This window comes from Pseudoliparis swirei, chromosome 18, assembly GCF_029220125.1.
Source record: "Pseudoliparis swirei isolate HS2019 ecotype Mariana Trench chromosome 18, NWPU_hadal_v1, whole genome shotgun sequence".
Taxonomy (NCBI): Eukaryota; Metazoa; Chordata; class Actinopteri; order Perciformes; family Liparidae; genus Pseudoliparis; species Pseudoliparis swirei.
Genome location: NC_079405.1, coordinates 838,998 through 866,061, shown reverse-complemented (window position 1 = coordinate 866,061; position 27,064 = coordinate 838,998). Strand labels below are relative to the sequence as shown.

The window sequence follows — 27,064 nt, the reverse complement described above, 5'->3', positions numbered from 1 at the left end:
CTCAATCACCGTTACTAACTCTGCTTTCTCCCGGGAGTCCTTTTGACTTCACGTCTCATGGGGTCATCGGACCCTATGAGACGGCATAGATCCTATCTGCCTGATGGATCGTCTGGGTCGGAATTCCTGCTCATGACTACGCCACTGTCCTGTTGAGACTCCGCCCACTCCTCCTCCCCACCGCCATCTGCCTGATGGATCGTGGAGGTCTCCATCGTGGAATATGCCTACTATGAACTATTCATACACTCTGTCATATTCATTGAATGTATTTTAACTCTAAATCTGTCCTTCTGTACACATTACATCTATTGCATCTGTCCATCCTAGGAGAGGGATCCTCCTCTGTTGCTCTCCTCCAGGTTTCTTCCTTTTTTCCCCTGAAGGGTTATTTGGGAGTTTTCCTGGTCCGATGTGAGGTTTTGGGGCAGGGATGTCTATGTGTACAGATTGTAAAGCACTCCGAGACAAATTTGTAATTTGTGAAATTGGGCTATACAAATAAACTGAATTGAATTGAATTGCAAACTCATGAGGGGTGAAAAAGGTGACAACGGGGGGGGGGGGGGGGGTGCAAGGTGACTTTTGTTGTCACCACATCCACGTTGTTCGAAGCCTCAAAGCTTTTAGAACCACAACTACAGTCATTTTATTGTTCTGACCACAAATCTAAACAATGATAACAGTTTAAGAACAAAAGGTTCTCCGCTCTGACTCAGCCCTATAATGATAGTAATAACAAATATACATTGTCATTATATATAATATGGTTAAAGTCATTCATGAACCAACTTCCTTTTGCCTGAACAGTCCTCATGGACTTGTCCCTGAATCTGTTCTGTCTCTACCTGTTTGTCACGATACTCATATTATAACTTCTATACATATTACATACCTGCCATAAATATCATGATACCTGATACCAGAATTCAATACCATAAAAACAATATGGTACCATAAATACGAGACTGGTATATTTATCTATAATAGTAATAAATAAAACATCTGTATGGTTCACTTTTTACCAACTTTTTCAACACTTAACAAATGACAGTAATATGAGTATTAATACAGCCAGATATGAATGAAACTACATGGTTCCATCATAGCATTGATGATACACTATGAGGCCGTTAGTCTCTGACCAGATGATCCACAGTTCATCAGGATGAGCAGCTGGAGAGTTACACAACTTTACAGACTGAAACATTTACCTTCTGGCACCTTTTGATTCTTTAAGCCGAAGTCTCTAAGCTCCGCCTCTTCTCTCGCTGTGAGCTGCGCAGCGCAGTGTGCGCAGACAGCTCGACACGGAGCAGCGCGTGCGCTCTGATCGCTCTCTTCATGAAGTATCGATACTAAAGATATGCTAAATCACATCGTGTTTAACGTACGGGTACTTTGTTAGCATCGCTACACCGTGCAGCGTGACAGCAGCAGATGTAGCGGGCTAACATTCAAGCTAACCTGAACCCCCAAACGCTGTGGACATCTGAACGCTGATTGGCCGAGACGCGACACGCCCCATCAAAGATGTTCTATTGTGAAGAAGAGCACCACTTCACACTTTTCTCCGCGTCTCACTGCAATCTCAACGGCAGGTGACCAGGTGACCCCCCCCCCCCCCAAAAACAAAAACTCTTCGGAGCTCCACGATTCACGTGGATGACCTATTTTGAGTTCAAAACGGTGAATTTCATCGAAAGGTGACAAGTTTGCAGGTGTGGTGGATAACATAATTCACCCACGGAACTATGGGTGGGGGGAGTGTTTAGCACGGACCCGTTTAGCGGACGGAACGACCGTCCAGTTTAGTCCGGTTTTGACTTGAGGAATGAAGGTCTTTTGGTATTGTGTTCATTAAAGCTTTGTGCTGGATACTCCGCCTCCGACTCCCGTCTCTCGGCACTACACAGGTATGATTATAATAAATATATTATATAGTTATATATACACATATAATATATACATATAATATATATATATATAGATTAAATGTGCGACGTTGTAAACATTAAGTTTATAACCCGGTGCAGCGCGCTAGGTGGAGTGTGGCGCCCCCTGCAGGCCGCAGCAGAGACTGCACCTCAAAGGGAGTTTAACGTCACGACCTGAAACTCATTCTATAGAAATATAATACCTACAAGTGGAATATTAATGAGTCAACAAACCTCCACCTGCGGGGCAAAGCATTGTGGGTCACAAGAGGAAGCTGGCGGCTCCTCCTCCTCCAGAAACAAGGCGTCAAACTTCAACATAACATTTATTTATTATTCACTTTAAAAACAAAACAAGATTTTCATTTTAGAATTGCAGCGACGGCGTTTTAGAACTCGACTTCCTGTTTGGTCTGAGAGAGAGAGAGAGAGAGAGAGGAAGGAAGGAGAGAGAGAGTGAGAGGGGAGAGAGAGAGGAAGGAGAGAGAGAAGAGAGAGGAGAGAGGAAGGAGAGAGAGAGGAGAGAGGAAGGAGAGAGAGAGAGAGAAGAGAGAGAGAGATTGAGGGGAGAGAGAGAGGAAGGAGAGAGAGAGAGAGGGGAGAGAGAGAGGAAGGAGAGAGAGAGAGGGGAGAGAGAGAGAAAGAAAGAGAGAGACAAAGAGGGGGGGCTGTGAGGTTTTTCATTGTTTCTGAGAACCAGTTTGTTCAGGTCACATGACCTCGGGGGGGGGTAAACATGGAGTATACAAAATACTTTATCAATACAGCGGAACATAAATAAGAGTTTCTTGTTCTCTCCACAGAGCGAGGGAAGAAAGGAGGAGAGGAAAGGAAGAGAGGAGGAAGAGAAGAGGAAGAGGCTCTCAAGACCGACAGCGAGGAGGAAGACGAGGAGGATGAAGAAAATGAAGAAGCATTGGAGGTTCCTACAGTCGGATTGGCTGGTTCACTGTGTGTGTGTGTCAGAAGAAGAGGAGGAGGAAGAAGAGGAAGAATATGAGGAAGAGGAGAAGAAAGGAAAGGCTACACATTTAAAATCTCTCCTTCTGACGGAGAGAGGAGGGGGTGAGAAGAGAGGATGAAGAGGATGAAGAGGAGGGGGCGTCTGGCCTCACAGCCCGGTGTCGTTGTAAGTGGGCGTGGCCACCTTCAGGATGCTCTGGGCGTTCTCCTCCACCAGGGGGCGCCACTTCACCTCTCCGGTCAGAAGCAGGTCGTCTCCGTCCAGAGAATCAACGTACTGCACCTGGAGAACAAGCTGCTGTTGTTTACTGTTGTTGTTTACGCTGTCATGTAATGTAACAGACCCTTTTATCCAAAGCGACTTACAATAAGTGAATCAACCTAGAGTACAAACTAAGAACAACAAGAATACAGAAAGTAACATTTCCTCAACATAGTCGAACTACTAAAGTACCACAATAAGATATTTAAGAGCCACTGAAGTGATAATCTGTGTTGTTTACTGTTGTTGTTAACTGTTTACTGTTGTTGTTAACTGTTTAATCGGCTCTTAAGGCGGACCTGCATAGACCGGCTTAAGGCGGACCTGTTCTTAAGGCGGACCTGTTCTTAAGGAGGACCGGCTCTTAAGGCTGACCGGCTCTTAAGGAGGACCGGCTCTTAAGGAGGACCGGCTCTTAAGGCGGACCGGCTCTTAAGGAGGACCGGCTCTTAAGGCGGACCGGCTCTTAAGGCGGACCGGCTCTTAAGGCTGACCTGTTCTTAAGGCGGACCGGCTCTTAAGGAGGACCGGCTCTTAAGGCGGACCGGCTCTTAAGGCGGACCGGCTCTTAAGGAGGACCGGCTCTTAAGGCTGACCGGCTCTTAAGGGGGACCGGCTCTTAAGGCGGACCAGCTCTTAAGGCGGACCTGCTCTTAAGGCTGACCTGCTCTTAAGGCGGACCGGCTCTTAAGGCTGACCTGCTCTTAAGGCGGACCGGCTCTTAAGGCGGACCGGCTCTTAAGGCGGACTGCTCTTAGCGGACCGGCTCTTAAGGCGGACCGGCTCTTAAGGCGGACCTGCTCTTAAGGACCTGCTCTTAAGGCGGACCGGCTCTTAAGGGGGAGCTGTTCTTAAGGGGGACCGGCTCTTAAGGCGGACCGGCTCTTAAGGCGGACCGGCTCTTAAGGAGGACCGGCTCTTAAGGCGGACCGGCTCTTAAGGCTGACCTGTTCTTAAGGGGGACCGGCTCTTAAGGCGGACCGGCTCTTAAGGCGGACCTGTTCTTAAGGTGGACCGGCTCTTAAGGCGGACCCAGTGACCCACCTGTTTGCGTACGTATCCCACCATGAGCTCCAGCTGTTGGGGGTCCTCACACTCACAGTTGAACAGGTTCCTCCAGAGCGCGGCAGCCAGCACGCTGTCGTCGGACAGGATCCCCTAGGACACAAACACGCGTCACCGACCCCGAGTCGACCTCCACCGACCGGCTCCTCACCTCGTCGTATCCAAACAGGGCGGCGTAGAACGTCTCCGTCATGGCCTTCATGCCCTCCTTCCTGTGGAGGGCGTCGATCTGTGGAGAGAGTTCACCACAAATGAAGCATAGAGTTCTATACAACCAGTCTCTAACACCTGGAGCAGAGGCTACTAAACCCTGCTGCTCCTCAAAGTCTCTTGAAGCTTCGTCGTTAGTCTTCCTCCTCATGAACTCGGTGAGTCTGTGATGTCACTTCCTGGAGCCTGAGGGAACAGAGCGCCGCTGTTGGAGCTTCTGGCACGCCGTGCGGCCGAATGTTAGAACAACAACCGACCTCCAACAACAACAACCGACTCCTCTGGTGCGTTCAGTGGCGCTGGGAAGAAAGCCAATGCGCTCGTTGCAAGAGGAAATAACGTTGCAGAAAAAACAGAATATTTATTCAACGGGGGGCGTGAGGGCTGTCGTCGGGCAGAGAACCCGCTCGGTTCCAGCCAATCAGGAGGCTGGAACCGAGGAGCCGGTTTGACTGTTGGTGGTTTCAGTGAAATATATTGACGACTTGCATCTGATCGGGTTCACGAGGTCAAGCAGCTCCAAGAAGAAGAAGAAGGATGAGAAGAAGAAGGATGAGAAGAAGAAGAAGAACTAGAATGGGCACTCGGTAGAGTGCATACCTTCGCATATCACAAGATTGGGCATTGAATTATGAACATTTTGGCATTAGTTGCATGCCAATTGGACAAAAATGTATCGTGCTATGGTAAAAAAAAAGAGTTTGACCTTTCCATGACCTTGACCTTTGACCCGATTGATCCCAAAATCTAATCAAATGGTCCCCAGATAATAAACAATCATCCCACCAAATTTCATGCGATTCGGTTCAATACTTTTTGAGTTTTGCGAATAACACGCATACAAATAAATAAATAAATGGCGATCAAAACATAACCTTCCGGCATTTTCAATGCGAAGGTAATGAGAAGAAGAAGAAGGATGAGAAGAAGAAGAAGGATGAGAAGAAGAAGAAGGATGAGAAGAAGAAGAAGGATGAGAAGAAGAATAATAATAAGAAGAAGAAGGATGAGAAGAAGAAGGATAAGAAGAAGGATGAGAAGAAGAACAAGGATGAGAAGAAGAAGAAAGATGAGAAGAAGAAGGATGAGAAGAAGAAGGATGAGAAGAATAAGAAGAAGAAGAAGAAGGATAAGAAGAAGGATGAGAAGGACTCACGAGACCAACGCTTAAAGTTTAAAAGAAAAACAAAGAAATTAGGATTCTTTTCTTAATGATTTATCTTATTGACAAGAGTATTGATTAGACAACACACACACACTCTAGACTCACACACACTCACTCTAGACAACACACACATACACTCTAGACAACACACACTCTAGACAACACACACACAAGACACACACTCTAGACTCACACACACTCTAGACAACACACACAAGACACACTCTAGACAACACACACACACAAGACACACACTCTACTCACACGCACACACTCTTGACTCAAACACACACACACACACACTCTAGACAACACACACTCTAGACTCACACACACTAGACTCTCACACTCTAGACAACACACACTCTAGACTCTCACACACACAATCTAGACAACACACACTCTAGACTCACACACACTAGACTCACACTCTAGACAACACACACTCTAGACACACACACACACACTCTTGACTCAAACACACACACACACACTCTAGACTCTCACACACACACACTCTAGACTCAAACACACACACACACACACACACACTCTAGACACACACACACTCTACTCTCACACACACACTCTAGACTCAAACACACACACACTCTAGACACACACACACTCTAGACTCTCACACACACACTCTAGACTCTCACACACACACACACTCTAGACTCTCACACACACTCTAGACTCTCACACACACACTCTAGACACACACACACTCTAGACTCTCACACACACACTCTAGACTCAAACACACTCTAGACTCTCACACACACACTCTAGACACACACACACTCTCACACACACACTCTAGACTCTCACACACACACACACTCTAGACTCTCACACACACACTCTAGACACACACACACACACTCTAGACTCTCACACACACACACACTCTAGACTCAAACACACACACACACTCTAGACACACACACACTCTAGACTCTCACACACACACTCTAGACTCTCACACACACACTCTAGACTCTCACACACACACTCTAGACTCTCACACACACACACTCTACTCTCACACACACACACACACTCTAGACTCTCACACACACACACTCTACTCTCACACACACACACACACTCTAGACTCTCACACACACACTCTAGACTATCACACACACACTCTACTCTCACACACACTCTAGACTCAAACACACACACACACTCTAGACACACACACACTCTAGACTCTCACACACACTCTAGACTCTCTCACACACACACACACAAGCTGATTGAGCTGGGACTGAACACCCCCCTGTGTGCTTGGATCCTGGACTTCCTGACCGCCAGGCCACAGGTGGTCAGGGTGGGCAGACACACCTCCAAATCCCTCACCCTGAACACAGGATCCCCCCAGGGTTGCGTCCTCAGCCCCCTACTGTACTCCCTGTACACACATGACTGTGTGGCCAGGTTCAGCTCCAACACCATCATCAAGTTTGCGGATGACACAGTGGTGGTGGGCCTGATCTCCGACAACGGCAGAAGGCCTACCTGGAGGAAGTTGCTGATCTGTCACTCTGGTGCCAGGACAACAGCCTCATCATGAATGTCACCAAAACTAAGGAGCTGATTGTGGACTTTAGGAAGGTACAACAACAGAGGACGTACTCACCACTGGGGATTAACGGGACTACTGTGGAGAGGGTGACTGGGTATAAATACCTGGGAGTCCACATCACCGAGGATCTGACATGGTCAACAAACACAGACACTCTGGTGAGAAAGGCAAGGCAGCGCCTCTACCACCTCAGGCAGCTGAGGAAATTTAAAGTTTCCCAGAGGATCCTTCAGTCCTTCTACTCTGGAGCTGTAGGCGTCCTGACAGGAAGCATCACAGCCTGGTTTGGCAACTGCTCCGCTCAGGACAGGAAGGCTCTGCAGAGAGTAGTGCGTTCGGCTGAGCGCACTATTGGAACTACACTCCCACCCTGCAGGACTTGTACACCAGGAGGTGCAGAACCAGAGCCGCAGGATCATGAAGGATCCTCACCACCCCAACAACAGACTGTTTCAGCTGCTGCGGTCAGGCAGGCGCCTCCAGTCACGCTGCAAGAACAGAGAGACTGAGACGGAGTTTCTTTCCTCAGGCCATCAGGACTGTGAACTCCGACCTCACCAGGACCCCCACATAGACCCACACAACTGCCCCTCTTAGGCACACACACACACACACACACACACACACACACACACACACTTACTGTAAATATTGTGTTGTTTTTTATTTGTAAATAGTGTGTACTTGTTGCCCTTGCACATTCCTGCTGAGCATTGCCACTTTCATTTCACTGCACACCCTGTGTGTGTATGTGACAAATAAAACATCTTGAATCTTGAATCTTGAATCTAGACTCTCACACACACACTCTAGACACACACACACTCTAGACTCTCACACACACACTCTAGACACACACACACACACTCTACTCTCACACACACACTCTAGACTCAAACACACACACACTCTAGACACACACACTCTAGACTCTCACACACACAATCTAGACTCTCACACACACACACACTCTAGACTCTCACACACACACTCTAGACACACACACACTCTAGACTCTCACACACACACTCTAGACACACACACACTCTCACACACACACACACACTCTAGACTCTCACACACACACACACACTCTAGACTCTCACACACACACACACACACTCTAGACACACACACACACACACTCTAGACTCTCACACACACACACACACACTCTAGACTCTCACACACACACACTCTAGACTCTCACACTCTAGACACACACACACTCTAGACTCTCACACACACACACTCTAGCCTCCCCCCTGGACTCACCCCCATGATCTTGCTCCTCTGCTCCACGTCCTCCCACATGGCGTGGACCATGAACTGACACATGTACTTCCCCTCTCGGCCCTCCTGCCGCATCCGCACCAGACACATCCTGGGGGGGGGGGGGGGGGGGGGTCACTGAGTGTCTCTGAGTGTGTGTGTGTGTCTGTGTGTGTGTCTGTGTGTGTGTGTCTGTGTGTGTGTCTGTGTGAGTGTGTCTCTCTGTGTGAGTGTGTGTCTCTCTGTGTGAGTGTGTGTCTCTCTGTGTGTGTGTGTCTCTCTGTGTGTGTGTGTCTCTGTGCGTGTCTCACCACACGTGCAGCTGGGCCACCAGGAACCAGGAGTTCAGCGTGTCCGGGAGGCAGCAGCCTGAACAAGAGAACAGGTGAGGAGGCGCTCCGGTCTCACCTGGTGGCCGTCGGCGGTACTGCAGCGCGGGAACACCTACGGTCAAAGAAGTCGTCGTAGTGGATCCTCTCCACGCAGCAGGTGTACATGCGCAGAGCGGCGATCTTTATCTTCTACAGGGGACATGGGACACAAGACACGGGACACAAGACACGGGACACAAGAAACATGACACAAGACACATGACACATGACACAAGACACATGACACAAGACACAAGACACATGACACAAGACACATGACACAAGACACAAGACACGGGACACAAGACACATGACACATGACACAAGACACATGACACATGACACAAGACACGGGACACAAGACACATGACACATGACACAAGACACGGGACACATGACACAAGACACAAGACACGGGACACAAGACACGGGACACAAGAAACATGACACAAGACACAAGACACAAGACACATGACACAAGAAACATGACACAAGACACAAGACACATGACACAAGACACGGGACACAAGACACAAGACACATGACACAAGACACAAGACACATGACACAAGACACAAGACACAAGACACAAGACACATGACACAAGACACATGACACATGACACAAGACACATGACACATGACACAAGACACAAGACACAAGACACAAGACACGGGACACAAGACACATGACACATGACACAAGACACATGACACAAGACACAAGACACATGACACGGGACACAAGACACATGACACATGACACAAGACACGGGACACATGACACAAGACACAAGACACAAGACACATGACACAAGACACGGGACACAAGACACGGGACACAAGACACAAGACACATGACACAAGAAACATGACACAAGACACAAGACACATGACACAAGACACAAGACACAAGACACATGACACAAGACACGGGACACAAGACACAAGACACAAGACACAAGACACATGACACAAGACACATGACACAAGACACATGACACAAGACACATGACACATGACACAAGACACATGACACATGACACAAGACACAAGACACAAGACACAAGACACGGGACACAAGACACATGACACATGACACAAGACACAAGACACATGACACAAGACACAAGACACATGACACATGACACAAGACACATGACACAAGACACATGACACAAGACACAAGACACATGACACAAGACACATGACACAAGACACAAGACACATGACACAAGACACAAGACACAAGACACATGACACAAGACACGGGACACGGGACACAAGACACAAGACACAAGACACAAGACACATGACACAAGACACAAGACACAAGACACATGACACATGACACAAGACACAAGACACGGGACACAAGACACAAGACACATGACACAAGACACAAGACACATGACACATGACACAAGACACAAGACACATGACACATGACACAAGACACAAGACACAAGACACATGACACATGACACAAGACACAAGACACATGACACAAGACACATGACACATGACACAAGACACAAGACACAAGACACATGACACATGACACAAGATGACACAAGACACCCTGACACATTTGACAGGCATGACACATGACCCCCCACCCATTTGACTTGAGGGGCATGACACAAGACCCCCCCCCTCACCCATTTGTTGTACTTGAGGGGCCCCGTGAAGCCCATGACCCCCCCCTCACCCATTTGTTGTACTTGAGGGGCCCCGTGAAGCCCATGACCCCCACCCCCTCACCCATTTGTTGTACTTGAGGGGCCCCGTGAAGCCCATGACCCCCCCCCTCACCCATTTGTTGTACTTGAGGGGCCCCGTGAAGCCCATGACCCCCACCCCCTCACCCATTTGTTGTACTTGAGGGGCCCCGTGGAGCCCATGACCCCCTCATCCATTTGTTGTACTTGAGGGGCCCCGTGAAGCCCATGACCCCCACCCCCTCACCCATTTGTTGTACTTGAGGGGCCCCGTGAAGCCCATGACCCCCCCCTCACCCATTTGTTGTACTTGAGGGCCCGTGAAGCCCATGACCCCCTCACCCATTTGTTGTACTTGAGGGGCCCGTGACCATGACCCCCCTCACCCATTTGTTGTACTTGAGGGGCCCCGTGAAGCCCATGACCCCCCCCTCACCCATTTGTTGTACTTGAGGGGCCCCGTGAAGCCCATGACCCCCCCCCTCACCCATTTGTTGTACTTGAGGGGCCCCGTGAAGCCCATGACCCCACCCTCACCCATTTGTTGTACTTGAGGGGCCCGTAGCCCATGACCCCTCACCCATTTGTTGTACTTGAGGGCCCGTGAGCCCATGACCCCCCTCACCCATTTGTTGTACTTGAGGGGCCCTGAGCCCATGACCCCACCCTCACCCATTTGTTGTACTTGAGGGGCCCGTGAAGCCCATGACCCCCTCACCCATTTGTTGTACTTGAGGGGCCCGTGAAGCCATGACCCCACCCTCACCCATTTGTTGTACTTGAGGGGCCCGTGAAGCCCATGACCCCACCCTCACCCATTTGTTGTACTTGAGGGCCCGTGAAGCCATGACCCCCCCTCACCCATTTGTTGTACTTGAGGGGCCCGTGAAGCCATGACCCCCTCACCCATTTGTTGTACTTGAGGCCCGTGAAGCCCATGACCCCCACCCCCTCACCCATTTGTTGTACTTGAGGGGCCCCGTGAAGCCCATGACCCCCCCCCCCTCACCCATTTGTTGTACTTGAGGGGCCCCGTGGAGCCCATGACCCCCACCCCCTCACCCACTTGTTGTACTTTAGGGGCCCGTGAATGACCCCCCCTCACCCATTTGTTGTACTTGAGGGGCCCCGTGAAGCCCATGGCCTCGATGAGCTTGGTGAAGGCCCCCACCTCCTCCTCCGTGTTCTGCCGCCCCTCCTTCACGTTGCAGAGCTGACCACAGAAGAAGAAACATGTTCAATAAAAGGCATCGACCAATCACGTCGTCCGGCCGGGTCGCCCCACCGTGCCCCGAGCAGCGCCTGGCAGGCGGAGAGAGACGCAGACCGCAGGGGCCCGGGCTTTTATTGTGAAGGGTCAGAATGGAAGGAGAGGAACTCACACGGCTTACACCACTTATGAATGAGTGAATGTGTGTGTGTGTTACCTGTGTGGTGGTGTGTGTTACCTGTGTGTGTGTGTTACCTGTGTGGTGGTGTGTGTTACCTGTGTGTGTGTGTTACCTGTGTTACCTGTGTGTGTGTTACCTGTGTGGTGGTGTGTTACCTGTGTGTGTGTTACCTGTGTGGTGGTGTGTTACCTGTGTGTGTGTTACCTGTGTGTGTGTTACCTGTGTGTGTGTTACCTGTGTGTGTGTTACCTGTGTGTGTGTTACCTGTGTGTGTGTTACCTGTGTGTGTTACCTGTGTGGTGTGTTACCTGTGTGTGTTACCTGTGTGTGTTACCTGTGTGTGTGTTACCTGTGTGTGTTACCTGTGTGTGTGTTACCTGTGTGTGTGTTACCTGTGTGTGTGTGTTACCTGTGTGTGTGTTACCTGTGTGTGTGTTACCTGTGTGTGTGTTACCTGTGTGTGTGTTACCTGTGTGTGTGTTACCTGTGTGTGTGTTACCTGTGTGTGTTACCTGTGTGTGTGTTACCTGTGTGTGTGTTACCTGTGTGTGTGTTACCTGTGTGTGTGTTACCTGTGTGGTGGTGTGTTACCTGTGTGTGTGTTACCTGTGTGTGTGTTACCTGTGTGGTGGTGTGTATCCTCCTACATGTCCCTTGAAGGCCTCTGAGGCGTTCAGGTGCTCTGGAGGAACCGGCTTCCTGAAGCGCCGCCTAAACAGAGAAGAATCAGACCCACGAGATCCAGGTCCTCTGAGACCACCAGACCACCGGGTCCTCTGAGACCACCAGACCACCAGGTCCTCTGAGACCACCAGACCCTCTGAGACCACCAGACCCTCTGAGACCACCAGACCCTCTGAGACCACTTCATGAAGTAAATTAAATCTTTGGACCAAACGAGACACTTTAACATACAAAAGGTATTAAATCATTAGATCATTAAATCATTAAATCATTAGATCATTATAATAATCACTCTTCTCTGACATGTAATTCATGCTCTTCATTTGAATGAATACGGACAACATGAATTAAATAATAAATACATATTAAATACTTCAAAGTGATATAAGTACATAACTGGGACAACTCCATCAGTGTGTGTGTGCTCTGGTGACCAGGCAGAGCCTCCAGTGACCAGGTGATTAGGTGACCAAGTGACCAGGTGACCAGGTGACCAGGTGACCAAGTGACCAGGTGACCAGGTGACCAGGTGACCAGGTGACCAGGTGACCAAGTGACCAGGTGACCAAGTGACCAGGTGACCAAGTGACCAGGTGACCAGGTGACCAAGTGACCAGGTGACCAGGTGACCAGGTGACCAAGTGACCAGGTGACCAGGTGACCAAGTGACCAGGTGACCAGGTGACCAGGTGACCAGGTGACCAGGTGACCAGGTGACCAGGTGACCAAGTGACCAAGTGACCAGGTGACCAGGTGACCAGGTGACCAGGTGACCAGGTGACCGCGACCAAGTGACCAGGTGACCAGGTGACCAGGTGACCAAGTGACCAGGTGACCAGGTGACCAGGTGACCAAGTGACCAGGTGACCAGGTGACCAGGTGACCAAGTGACCAGGTGACCAGGTGACCAGGTGACCAGGTGACCAAGTGACCAGGTGACCAGGTGACCAGGTGACCAGGTGACCAGGTGACCAGGTGACCAGGTGACCAGGTGACCAGGTGACCAGGTGACCAGGTGACCAGGTGACCAGGTGACCAGTGACCAGGTGATCATGTGACCACATGACCAGGTGACCAGGTGACCAAGTGACCAGGTGACCAGGTGACCAGGTGACCAGGTGACCAGGTGACCAGGTGACCAGGTGACCAGGTGACCAGGTGACCAGGTGACCAGGTGACCAGGTGATCAGGTGACCAGGTGATCAGGTGACCAGGTGACCAGGTGACCAGGTGACCAGGTGACCAGGTGACCAAGTGACCAGGTGACCAGGTGACCAGGTGACCAGGTGACCAGGTGACCAGGTGACCAGGTGACCAGGTGACCAGGTGACCAGGTGATCAGGTGACCAGGTGACCAGGTGACCAGGTGACCAGGTGACCAAGTGACCAGGTGACCAGGTGACCAGGTGACCAGGTGACCAGGTGACCAGGTGACCAGGTGACCAGGTGACCAGGTGACCAGGTGACCAAGTGACCAGGTGACCAGGTGACCAGGTGACCAGGTGACCAGGTGACCGTGTGACCAGGTGACCAGGTGACCAGGTGACCAGGTGACCAGGTGACCAGGTGACCAGGTGACCAGGTGACCAGGTGACCAGGTGACCAGGTGACCAGGTGACCAGGTGACCAGGTGACCAGGTGACCAAGTGACCAGGTGACCAGGTGACCAGGTGACCAGGTGACCAGGTGACCAGGTGACCAGGTGACCAGGTGACCAGGTGACCAGGTGATCAGGTGACCAGGTGACCAGGTGATCAGGTGACCAGGTGACCAGGTGACCAGGTGACCAGGTGACCAGGTGATCAGGTGACCAGGTGATCAGGTGACCAGGTGACCAGGTGATCAGGTGACCAGGTGACCAGGTGATCAGGTGACCAGGTGACCAGGTGACCAGGTGACCAGGTGATCAGGTGATCAGGTGACCAGGTGACCAGGTGACCAGGTGACCAGGTGACCAGGTGATCAGGTGACCAGGTGACCAGGTGATCAGGTGACCAGGTGACCAGGTGACCAGGTGATCAGGTGACCAGGTGATCAGGTGATCAGGTGACCAGGTGACCAGGTGACCAGGTGACCAGGTGATCAGGTGACCAGGTGACCAGGTGACCAAGTGACCAGGTGACCAGGTGACCAGGTGACCTCTTTGAACCAGCAGCTGCGCACACCGCACACATGCGCGCGCACAAAACAAGACATCCGGTCTACCTGCCTGTTGAGGACAGACAGGTGTGGTGTTTATAACGTGACTGAGTTTAACTCCTCCCGGAGCTGCGGTGAGTTCATGGAACACTCGGAGACTTACGGTTGTTCAACCGGCGGCCCCGTTACACCGGGACACCGGTCGAGTGGCTTACCTTCCCGCGCACGGCTCCGCGCGCGGCCCTGGACGCGGTCCTCGCGGCGGACAGCAGCGGCTGCCGGAACATGGCTCCGGGTCCCGGGCTGAGGAGCGGCGGCGTGTCCGGTGGCGCGGCGGCGGGTCCGGTGGAGCGGCGGCGGGTCCGGTGGAGCGGCGGGCTGCTCTCCGCCTTCCTGGCAATGTCAACGGTGACTGTCCGGCGTCGATAACTGTCCGACGGGAAACACACGGTTCAGCGAAACGGTTCCGCTTGGATAACAGGAAGGTTATTAATAACCCTGAAGACTCCTACGGTGTTTACGTTTTAGTCGTGTAGATGCAAAGTAGATGCATACACTAAATATATATATAATAATAACAATAATAATTATTGTTATTATTATTATTTTTATTTTTATTAAGGCTTCACGGTGGTGTAGTGGCTAGCACTGTCGCCTCACAAAGAGGGCCGTGGGTTCAATTCCCGGTCGAGGCGGTCCTTCTGTGTGGAGTTTGCATGTTCTCCCCGTGGCAGCGTGGGTTCCCTCCGGGTTCTCCGGCTTCCTCCCACAGTCCAAAGACATGCCGTCAGGTTAATTGATCTCTAAATTGCCCATAAGTGTGAATGTGAGAGTGAATCGTTGTATGTCTCTCTGTGAGCCCTGAGATGGACTGTGACCTGTCCAGGGTGTCCCCGCCTTCGCCCTGTCAGCTGGGATCGGCTCCAGCGCCCTGCGACCCTACTGAGGATGAAGCGGTATTGAAAATGGATGGATTATTATTATTATTATTAAAATTAATATTATTATAATAAAGATAATAGTAATGATAATATAAATATAAATATAAAATAATAATGATAGTAATAATAATATAGACAATAGTAATAATAATACAAATATTAAATAATAATGATATGGATAATAATAATTATAATTATCATAATAGAGATAATAGTAATAATAAAAATAATAATATATAAGAATGATAATATTGATAATAATAATCAGTATTATTATAGAGATAATAGCAATAATAATAATAAATAATAATAATAATATTAGAGATAATAGTAAAAAATAATACATCTATATGATAATATAAATATTATAAAATAATATTTATATTATCATAAGGTAATACAAATACAGGAAAGTCAAGAACATAAATATAGAATAGAAAAATCACAATACAATTGAAATTACACCATAAGATAATAGTATAAAAACATTTACAATACATATATGACTACAATGTTAAGGCTCTTGTCCTTCACAAGAAAATATTGTTCTTTTTGTATGAAGAATGATTTAAAGATATTAGACACTAACATGTGATTTAGTGCACAGCGTCCAATACAGTCCTTTAAGAAGCGTTGCATCATCAGAAGAACCGGCTCGGCAAGCTAAACACGAGTCATTCATCGTTGTTTAGGTTACCTGAGGCGCCCCCTGTGGACTAAAGTGGTAGTGTTGGTTCTGCCCCCTGTGGACTAAAGTGGTAGTGTTGGTTCTGCCCCCTGTGGACTAAAGTGGTAGTGTTGGTTCTGCCCCCTGTGGACTAAAGTGGTAGTGTTGGTTCTGCCCCCTGTGGACTAAAGTGGTAGTGTTGGTTCTGCCCCCTGTGGACTAAAGTTGTAGTGTTGGTTCTGCCCCCTGTGGACTAAAGTGGTAGTGTTGGTTCTGGTGCCCCCTGTGGACTAAAGTGGTAGTGTTGGTTCTGCTGCCCCCTGTGGACTAAAGTGTTAGTGTTGGTTCTGCCCCCTGTGGACTAAAGTGGTAGTGTTGGTTCTGGCGCCCCCTGTGGACTAAAGTGGTAGTGTTGGTTCTGCTGCCCCCTGTGGACTAAAGTGGTAGTGTTGGTTCTGCTGCCCCCTGTGGACTAAAGTGGTAATGTTGGTTCTGCCCCTGTGGACTAAAGTGGTAGTGTTGGTTCTGCTGCCCCTGTGGACTAAAGTGGTAGTGTTGGTTCTGCCCCTGTGGACTAAAGTGGTAGTGTTGGTTCTGCCCCTGTGGACTAAAGTGGTAGTGTTGGTTCTGGCCCCTGTGGACTAAAGTGGTAGTGTTGGTTCTAAGATTTCAAGATCAAAGATTTTTATTTGTCACATACACACACACAGGGGTGTGCAGTGAAATGAAAGTGGCAATGCCTAAGCAGGAACTATGGGGCAACACAAACACTATTTATGTGTGTGTGTGTGTGTGTGTGTGTGTGTGTGTGTGTGTGTGTGTGTGTGTGTGTGTGTGTGTGTGTGTGTGTGTGTGTGTGTGTGTGTGTGTGTGTGTGTGTGTGTGTGTGTGTGTGTGTGTGTGTGTGTGTGTGTGTGTGTGTGTGTGTGTGTGTGTGTGTGGGTCTATGTGGGGGTCCTGGTGAGGTCGGAGTTCACAGTCCTGATGGCCTGAGGAAAGAAACTCCGTCTCAGTCTCTGTTCTTGCAGCGTGACTACGGGCGCCTGCCTGACCGCAGCAGCTGAAACAGTCTGTTGTTGGGGTGGTGAGGATCCTTCATGATCCTGCCGGCTCTGGTTCTGCACCTCCTGGTGTACAAGTCCTGCAGGGTGGGGAGTGTAGTTCCAATAGTGCGCTCAGCCGAACGCACTACTCTCTGCAGAGCCTTCCTGTCCTGAGCGGAGCAGTTGCCAAACCAGGCTGTGATGCTTCCTGTCAGGACGCTCTCTACAGCTCCAGAGTAGAAGGACTGAAGGATCCTCTGGGAAACTTTAAATTTCCTCCTTCTGCTGCCCCCTGTGGACTAAAGTGGTAGTGTTGGTTCTGCTGCCCCCTGTGGACTAAAGTGTTAGTGTTGGTTCTGCCCCCTGTGGACTAAAGTGGTAGTGTTGGTTCTGGCACCCCCTGTGGACTAAAGTGGTAGTGTTGGTTCTGACGCCCCCTGTGGACTAAAGTGGTAGTGTTGGTTCTGCCCCCTGTGGACTAAAGTGGTAGTGTTGGTTCTGGCACCCCCTGTGGACTAAAGTGGTAGTGTTGGTTCTGACGCCCCCTGTGGACTAAAGTGGTAGTGTTGGTTCTGCCCCCTGTGGACTAAAGTGGTAGTGTTGGTTCTGCCCCCTGTGGACTAAAGTGGTAGTGTTGGTTCTGCTGCCCCCCTGTGGTCTAAAGTGGTAGTGTTGGTTCTGCTGCCCCCTGTGGACTAATGTGGTAGTGTTGGTTCTGCTGCCCCCTGTGGACTAAAGTGGTAGTGTTGGTTCTGGTGCCCCCTGTGGACTAATGTGGTAGTGTTGGTTCTGCTGCCCCCTGTGGACTAAAGTGGTAGTGTTGGTTCTGCCCCCTGTGGTCTAAAGTGGTAGTGTTGGTTCTGATGTCCCCTGTGGACTAAAGTGGTAGTGTTGGTTCTGATGTCCCCTGTGGACTAAAGTGGTAGTGTTGGTTCTGCCCCCTGTGGTCTAAAGTGGTAGTGTTGGTTCTGCCCCCTGTGGACTAAAGTGGTAGTGTTGGTTCTGATGCCCCCTGTGGACTAAAGTGTTAGTGTTGGTTCTGCCCCCTGTGGACTAAAGTGGTAGTGTTGGTTCTGGTGCCCCCTGTGGACTAAAGTGGTAGTGTTGGTTCTGCCCCCTGTGGACTAAAGTGGTAGTGTTGGTTCTGATGCCCCTGTGGACTAAAGTGGTAGTGTTTGTTCTGCCCCCTGTGGACTAAAGTGGTTGTGTTGGTTCTGCCCCCTGTGGACTAAAGTGGTAGTGTTGGTTCTGGCGCCCCCTGTGGACTAAAGTGGTAGTGTTGGTTCTGCCCCCTGTGGACTAAAGTGGTAGTGTTGGTTCTGCCCCCTGTGGACTAAAGTGGTAGTGTTGGTTCTGTGTATGTGTGTGTGTGTGTGTGTGTCTCTGTGTGTGTGTGTAAGTGTGTGTCTCTGTGTGTGTGTCTCTGTGTGTGTGTGTAAATGTGTGTCTCTGTGTGTGTGTCTCTGTGTGTGTGTCTCTGTGTGTGTGTGTAAGTGTGTGTCTCTGTGTGTGTGTCTCTGTGTGTGTGTGTAAGTGTGTGTGTGTCTCCTGCTTGTGGTTTGGGGCTAAGACAACAAGACAAGTGACACATCTGAGCCTGAAGGTTATGCTAACTCTCCTCCTCCTCCTCCCTTCACCCCCTGGCTTGTGTTCCCACTAACACCTCCTGACGTGGGGCAGCAGCCTGCTGTACAAACCTATGATCTAACCCACACAGCTGTGAGTGTGTGTGCGTGTATGTGTAAGTGTGTGTGAGTGAATTTATGTGTGTGTGTGTGTGAGTGTGAGTGTAAGTGTGTGTGTGTGGGTGTGTCTCTGTGTGTGTGTATGTGTAAGTGTGTGTGTGTGTGTGAGTGAATTTATGTGTGTGTGTGTGTGCGTGCGAGTGAGTGTAAGTGTGTGTGGGTGTGTCTCTGTGTGTGTGTGTGTTGGTGTGGCTCTGTCTCTGTGTGTGTTTGTGTGTTTGTGTCTGTGTGTGGGTGTGTGTGTGTGTCTCTGTGTGTGTGTGTGGGTGTGTCTCTGTGTGGGTGTGTGTGTGTGTGTCTCTGTGTGTGTGTGAGTGTGTGTGTGTCTCTCTGTGTGTGTGTTTGTGAGTGTTTACTGTATTCCTCTGAGCATGTTGGAGCTGAACCTGTGAGAATTTGATCCATTTGCACTATACACAATATATGTATTTATATATATTGTATCTTTATATATAATATATATATATAATATATATTATATTATATATATATATTAGGGCTGTGAAACGATTAAAATTTTTAATCGGGTTAATCACAGGTTTTTGTGGATTAATCATGATTAATCACATATTACTGATATTCTCGGTATATTTTGTGAGAACATAGTGACAAAAGACGGATATATACATTTATACATTCTTCTATACAATGGTGCTGCAACTCAGCAGTTATTTAGCAGTTTTCTTCCATATGGAACATTAATACATCTTCATCCTAAACAGAATGTTTAACCCTCCTGTTACCTTTCGGGTCAATTTGACCCCATTCAATGTTTAATGTCGGTGTTCTTTGGGGTCAATTTGACCCCAGGCTGTTTTTCACTGTGTCAAACATATAAGAAATATCAACTTTTTTATTTATTTAAAGGGCTATTTAGGTCGTCAACAAACAAACATAAATTACCTCACACTTAAACTTGGGAAGCAATATTAATTCTAATAATTTTCTGGAGGTTTTAATTGCTGGGGTCAAATTGACCCTGAGGGTAAAATATGTTAGTAAATGTAAAGGTAACAGGAGGTTAAACAGAACATTTTTCTCTTGTTTGTCAACCATTAACTCCACCATGATACAATCTAAAGGCCTCTAGTCTTCCTCTAGCAGCTGCTGAGGCAAACTGACTGTGTGGGTTTTCTTCATGAACTGGGCCGTGATGAAAGGGACGGCGGGGACACCGCTGCAAAGCTGAAACCTCACCGGCCCGGACAGGTGGACAGATTGACAAGTGACTTTGGTTTTGCTCGGTCCCGATGCGCGCGCACGGAGCTCTGTGGCGCGCGAGACGGAGATCGATAAGTGTTAACGCAACGCGAAGAGACAGAAATGACATGCTGCTGTGGAGATACGATCAACAACAGACGTTTAGTTTAATCAAAGAACAAAGACGTGCTCTAGAGAACATGCCAGGGGGCGGGCCAATCTCTTTAATGTCATGCGATCTACCGACACTACGCCGCGATCGACTGGCAGGTCGCGATCGACGTGTTGAGACCCTGATCTACAGGAAGTAAAAGTCGTAACAAGGTTTCCGGAGGTGAACCTGCGGAAGGATCATTACGATGAACAGACCGTCTGCATGAGAGCGGACAGAGTTCAGGTTGAAGTGGTGTATTGGAAGCTCATTCTGCAAGTGACTTTTTTTTCGTCCCGACGACCAACAACAGACGGATTGGAAGCTCATTCTGCGCATGCGTTGAATGCGTAAATAAATAAAAAACTAGTTAAACCTGAAATTGAATTAACTGAGTTAACGCGTTATTTTTCACAGCACTAATATATATATATACAGTCACAACATGACTACACAGAGATGTGTGTCTCTCTCCTGTTTCACATCTTCAGGTGTAAAATAAAATTTGTGCATCTAGAGCTGGAGAGTGAAAAAATGATGTTTATGTAAACATGTACGCATACACACACACATATATACACACACATACACATACAAATACATACATACACACACACACATATATACACACACATACAAATACATACACACACACACATATATACACATACATACATACACACACACATATATACATACACATACAAATACATACATATACACACACATATATACACACATACAAATACATACATACACACACACACACACACATATATATACACATACACATGCACACACATATATATATATATATACACATGCACATATATATACACACATACATGCACACACATATACACACACACATATATACACACACACACACATACAAATACATACATATACACACACACACACATATATACATACACACACGCACACACATATATACACACACACACATATATACACACACATACACACACACACATATATACACACACATACACATGCACACACATATATACACACACATACACACACATTCATACTTCCTGATGGCGCCGCGGACGGCCGCCTCGGTGTGTTGGTGCGCGATGTTTTTTGTTGTTTTCGTTTTAAATACTGTTTTCTGCTGTGATTCCCGGAGCTCTTTCACCAGAGAAGAGCTCATGAACATCAGGGGAACAACTCCAGCGGATTTATTTCCAACGTTTTTAACTTCTGTGGAGTTACTGGACATTTTTGTAAAAGGTGTGCTCACCGCCCACGCGGTGAGACGCCGCGGAGAGGGAAGCGTTCAGGGCGCTTACGGCTACGGAAACGGGGATCTCGTACAGCGCTGCCGGGCATATTTCTCTCCAATGTCCGCTCACTGTGCAACAAACTGGACGAACTCCAGCTGCTGGTGGGGAGAGACAGAGACTTCTCCTCATCCTCCGTCCTGTGTTTCACGGAATCATGGCTAAGTGGATCGATACCAGATTCTGCGCTCCAGCTGGCTGGCTTCCAGCTGTTCCGAGCGGACCGGTCACGGAGCTCTCCGGGAAAAACAAAGGGTGGAGGAATCTGCTTCTACCTCAACAACGGCTGGTGCAACGACGTAACGGTGATTCTACAGCACTGTTCGCCGGACCTGGAATCATTATCATTCACTGCAAACCCTTCTACTCCCACGTGAGTTCGCTTCATTCATCCTGGCCGGAGTTTACATGCCGCGAGGGAAACGTGCAAGAGGCACAGCGGACCCTCGCCGAACAGATACGGTGTGTGGAGCGGACCTTCCGGACTCTTTAGTTATTGGACTGTATGATTTTAACAAAGGAAACCTCAGCCACGAACTTCCTAAATATAGACAGTTAATTAAATGCCCTACCAGAGAGAAGAGCATTCTGGACCACTGCTACACAACAATCAGCAGGGCCTATCACGCCGTCCCTCGAGCTGCACTGGGAAACTCTGACCACGTCATGGTTCATCTGATTCCCTCATACAGGCAGAGACTAAAGCTCTGCAAACCTGTGGTGAGGAAGTTCAAGAAGTGGACCAGTGAGGCTCTGGAGGATCTACGGGCGTGCTTGGACTGTACTGACTGGGATGTCTTCAGGACTGCTACCAACAGCCTGGATGAGTACACAGAGGCTGTAACTTCCTACATCAGCTTCTGTGAGGACAGCTGTATTCCATCCAGCTCCAGGGTGAGTTATAACAACGACAAACCCTGGTTCACAGCGGAGCTCAGGAAGCTAAGACTGCAGAAGGACCAGGCATTCAGGAGTGGGGACAAGGACCTGTACACAGAGTCAAAATACAGGTTCAGCAAGGCGGTGAGAGATGCTAAACGACTGTACTCTGAGAAACTGCAACAGCAGCTCTCAGCAAACGACTCTGCTTCTGTCTGGAGAGGCTCAGGCAGATCACCAACTACAGGCCCAAATCACCCCACTCCAGGTGGATCACAGACTTCCTGACCGACAGGAAGCAGCACGTGAGGCTGGGGAAACACGTCTCAGGCTCCCGGACCACCAGCACCGGTTCCCCCCAAGGCTGTGTTCTTTCCCCTCTGCTGTTCTCCCTGTACACCAACAGCTGCACCTCCAGTCACCAGTCCGTCAAGCTCCTAAAGTTCCTGGATGACACCACCCTCATTGGGCTCATCTCTGGTGGGGACGAGACCGCCTACAGGTGGGAGACTGACCACCTGGTGACCTGGTGCAGCCAGAACAACCTGGAGCTCAACGCTCTAAAGACAGTGGAGATGGTTGTGGATTTCAGGAGGAATGCAGCCCCACCCGCCTCTCATCCTGTGTGACTCCCCCGTTGACGCTGTGGAGTCCGTCCGCTTCCTGGGCTCCATCATCACCCAGGACCTCAAGTGGGAGCTGAACATCGGCTCCATCACCAAGAAGGCCCAGCAGAGGATGTTCTTCCTGAGGCAGCTGAGGAAATTCAACCTGCCAGGGAGAATGATGGTACAATTCTACACGGCCATCGTTGAGTCCATCATCTGCTCCTCCATCACCGTCTGGCACCCTGCAGCCACAGCCAAAGACAAGTGCAGGCTGCAGAGCATCATCCGCTCGGCCGAGAGGGTTATCGGCTGCAATCTGCCTTCCCTCCAGGTCCTGTTCACTTCCAGGTCACTGAAGCGGGCCAGAAAGATTGTCGCTGACCCCTCCCACCCTGGACACTCCCTGTTCGAGTCCCTCCCCTCTGGGAGGAGGCTGCGGTCCATCAGGACAAAGACCTCCCGCCACACCGAAAGTTGTTTCCCGTCGGCAGTCGGGCTCATCAATGGAGCCCGGGTCCCCCACTGACTGACTGTCACCCCCAGGCAGTGTTGGGAGTGACGCGTTACAAAGTTACTGTAATTCCACCCACTACTTTTAGCGGTAACGAGCGTGTAACGAAGTATTTTTTTTAATCAACTAACGCAGTTACAGTTACTGAAATTTAAATGAGTTCGTTACTCGCGTTACTCTCTTTTGTGAAAAATGAACACTTGCAGACAAGAAGACAAGCTAGGCTACTTTAGCTGCTTCTGATCTGACATCGCAGGACCTTGGTGGCGCAATGATGTAACGTCTCGGACGTTATGGACTGATGACACGGAGACGGGACAACGTTATTATTCCTCCCTTTATTGGGCATTCACCAACACAGACAGCGTGCTCCTCTCGGCTCAGCAGCTCCAAGTTCCAACGTCAACAACAACGGTTCCCGTCAACCACCCTTAACTTCCGTTTTCCGGGAGGTTAACCCCGCCTCCCCTCTACTCCGCCAATCACAGGCCCGCCCCCTCGACCAGCATCACGATGCCACACTGTGATTGACAGCCACTTCCAGTGTTGCCAGGTCCGCGGTTTTCCCGCGGAATTGGGCTACTTTTGAAGTGTTGCCGCTGGTTGAATTTTTTGTCCGCTGGTTCGGGTAGAACTATTTTGCATGCAAATTACATGAATATCTTTAAATAAAAATACATATTTTAAATGAAATAATTTATTTATACCCAAATCCTACCAAACTGACTCCAGATCAGCACGTACACGCCGACACATCCGCGCACACAGGTGAGCACCCCCCCCCCCCCTCAATTATATGCAGCACCTCAAGGCACCTTTGTTTTCTCTTTTAATTTGTGTTAATACTGGAGGCCAATCACTTTTATTTCATTGGGCCTAATGTGGTAAAAAAAAAAAAACTGTTAAATGACAGACAGTTATTTTGTATTAAGTTAAGTATTAAAAGGGACATTTGTACGACTGCTTGATTTGAAGGCCTGTTGCCCTGTTGATTGCAATAAATAGGTCAACAACATATGTTTATTGTGTTTGACTGTTCAGTACTGTTCATTACATTAAAAAAGCAGACATAAAAGTAACTTAAAAGTTACTTTCCCGAGTAACTAATTACTTTTGATATACAGTAACTAGTAAAGTAATTAAATTACTTTTAAAAGAAGTAACTAGTAACTATAACTAATTACTAATTTTCAGTAACTTGCCCAACACTGCCCCCAGGACTACCACCTCTTCTTCCACCTTCCTCTCTCCTCCTTCTTCCCGCTCCTTCCTCTTCCTCCTCCTCCTTCTTCCTCCTACTCCTCCTCCCTCCTCCTTCTTCTTCCCTCCTGGAGGCCTCCTCCACACACGTCACTTTAACATGCACTTTAACTTGAGGCCTCCTCCACACACATGCCACTTTATTTGCATGCACTTTAACTTAAACATTTAAACACACGCCACGTGTAACACACACTTTTAACTAAAACACACCACTTGAAGCACACACCCAAACACTTTCACATTATTTGTTGTCTTTCTGTCGTGTTGATTGTTGTTTGTTTGTCATGTCCAAATGTTGCACCTTCCGCCAAAAAAAATTCCTCGTTTGTGTAAACATTCCTGGCAATAAAACTGTTTCTGATTCTGATTCTGATGTGTATATATATATGCAGTGGTGTATAAAGTACCCAAAAGTCATACTTGAGTAAAAGTAAAGATACTTGACTGGAAAATTACTCAAGTAAAAGTAAAAGTCACCTATGAGAATACTACTTGAGTAAAAGTATTAAAGTATCTGATTTTTTTTGTACTTAAGTATCAAAAGTAATTTTCTGATATTAAATGTACTTAAGTATTGAAAGTAAAAGTAAAAGTAAATGCTGTTAATAAAAAAAACAAAGGGTCAGAATTATGAAGTTTATTTGTTTGGGTACTGTGGCCGCCATGAACAAGGAGTATGAGCTCGGATGAACTTAGCAATATATGAATACTATGAAACTACTAAAATATAAAAACACGATTAACACAGAAAAAAGCAGAACCAAAAGTAACAATCAGAATCATCACTTTAAAGTGAAAAATGTCTTGTTCATCTTCAAAAGTTGATTTTCAAAATGGACAGATTTCAGTGTCGCTCTTCTGGGGCTGAAGACGAGTCCTGCGATGCTGAAGAGCCGTTCACCTGGTGCAGGTAGAGTGTGTCTAGCTTCACAGGCCCTGATGCAGGTAGAGTGTGTCTAGCTTCACAGGCCCTGATGATGCAGGTAGAGTGTGTCTAGCTTCACAGGCCCTGGTGCAGGTAGAGTGTGTCTAGCTTCACAGGCCCTGGTGCAGGTAGAGTGTGTCTAGCTTCACAGGCCCTGCTGCAGGTAGAGTGTGTCTAGCTTCACAGACCCTGGTGCAGGTAGAGTGTGTCTAGCTTCACAGGCCCTGCTGCAGGTAGAGTGTGTCTAGCTTCACAGACCCTGATGGTGCAGGTAGAGTGTGTCTAGCTTCACAGGCCCTGGTGCAGGTAGAGTGTGTCTAGCTTCACAGGCCCTGATGGTGCAGGTAGTGTGTCTAGCTTCACAGGCCCTGATGCAGGTAGAGTGTGTCTAGCTTCACAGGCCCTGATGCAGGTAGAGTGTGTCTAGCTTCACAGGCCTGATGGTGCAGGTAGAGTGTGTCTAGCTTCACAGGCCCTGGTGCAGGTAGAGTGTGTCTAGCTTCACAGACCCTGGTGCAGGTAGAGTGTGTCTAGCTTCACAGGCCCTGATGCAGGTAGAGTGTGTCTAGCTTCACAGGCCTGATGGTGCAGGTAGAGTGTCTAGCTTCACAGGCCCTGGTGCAGGTAGAGTGTGTCTAGCTTCACAGGCCCTGGTGCAGAGTGTGCTTCACAGACCCTGATGCAGGTAGAGTGTCTAGCTTCACAGGCCCTGATGGTGCAGGTAGAGTGTGTCTAGCTTCGCAGGCCCTGATGGTGCAGGTAGAGTGTGTCTAGCTCCACAGGCCCTGATGATGCAGGTAGAGTGTGTCTAGCTTCACAGACCCTGATGCAGGTAGAGTGTGTCTAGCTTCACAGGCCCTGATGGTGCAGGTAGAGTGTGTCTAGCTTCACAGGCCCTGATGGTGCAGGTAGTGTGTCAGCTTCACAGGCCCTGATGGTGCAGGTAGAGTGTCTAGCTTCACAGACCCTGATGCAGGTAGAGTGTGTCTTCACAGGCCCTGATGCAGGTAGAGTGTCTAGCTTCACAGGCCCTGATGGTGCAGGTAGA

At 48.8% G+C, this 27,064-nt stretch overlaps 1 protein-coding gene across 1 annotated transcript; it reads right to left on the bottom strand.

Moving 5' to 3' along the window:
• Positions 1–2,250: 2,250 nt before the first annotated feature.
• On the bottom strand, positions 2,251–15,576 carry LOC130208245 (ubiquinol-cytochrome-c reductase complex assembly factor 1). The gene is made up of 10 exons (XM_056437264.1): positions 15,437–15,576; positions 14,992–15,205; positions 12,575–12,664; positions 11,668–11,775; positions 8,920–8,992; positions 8,783–8,840; positions 8,475–8,583; positions 4,379–4,456; positions 4,207–4,320; positions 2,251–3,183 (listed from the first exon to the last, which is right to left on the bottom strand). The coding sequence occupies exons 2-10, from the start codon at positions 15,061–15,063 to the stop codon at positions 3,049–3,051; spliced, it is 837 nt and encodes a 278-aa protein (XP_056293239.1). The 5' UTR covers positions 15,064–15,205; positions 15,437–15,576; the 3' UTR covers positions 2,251–3,048.
• Between the last annotated feature and the right edge of the window lie 11,488 nt (positions 15,577–27,064).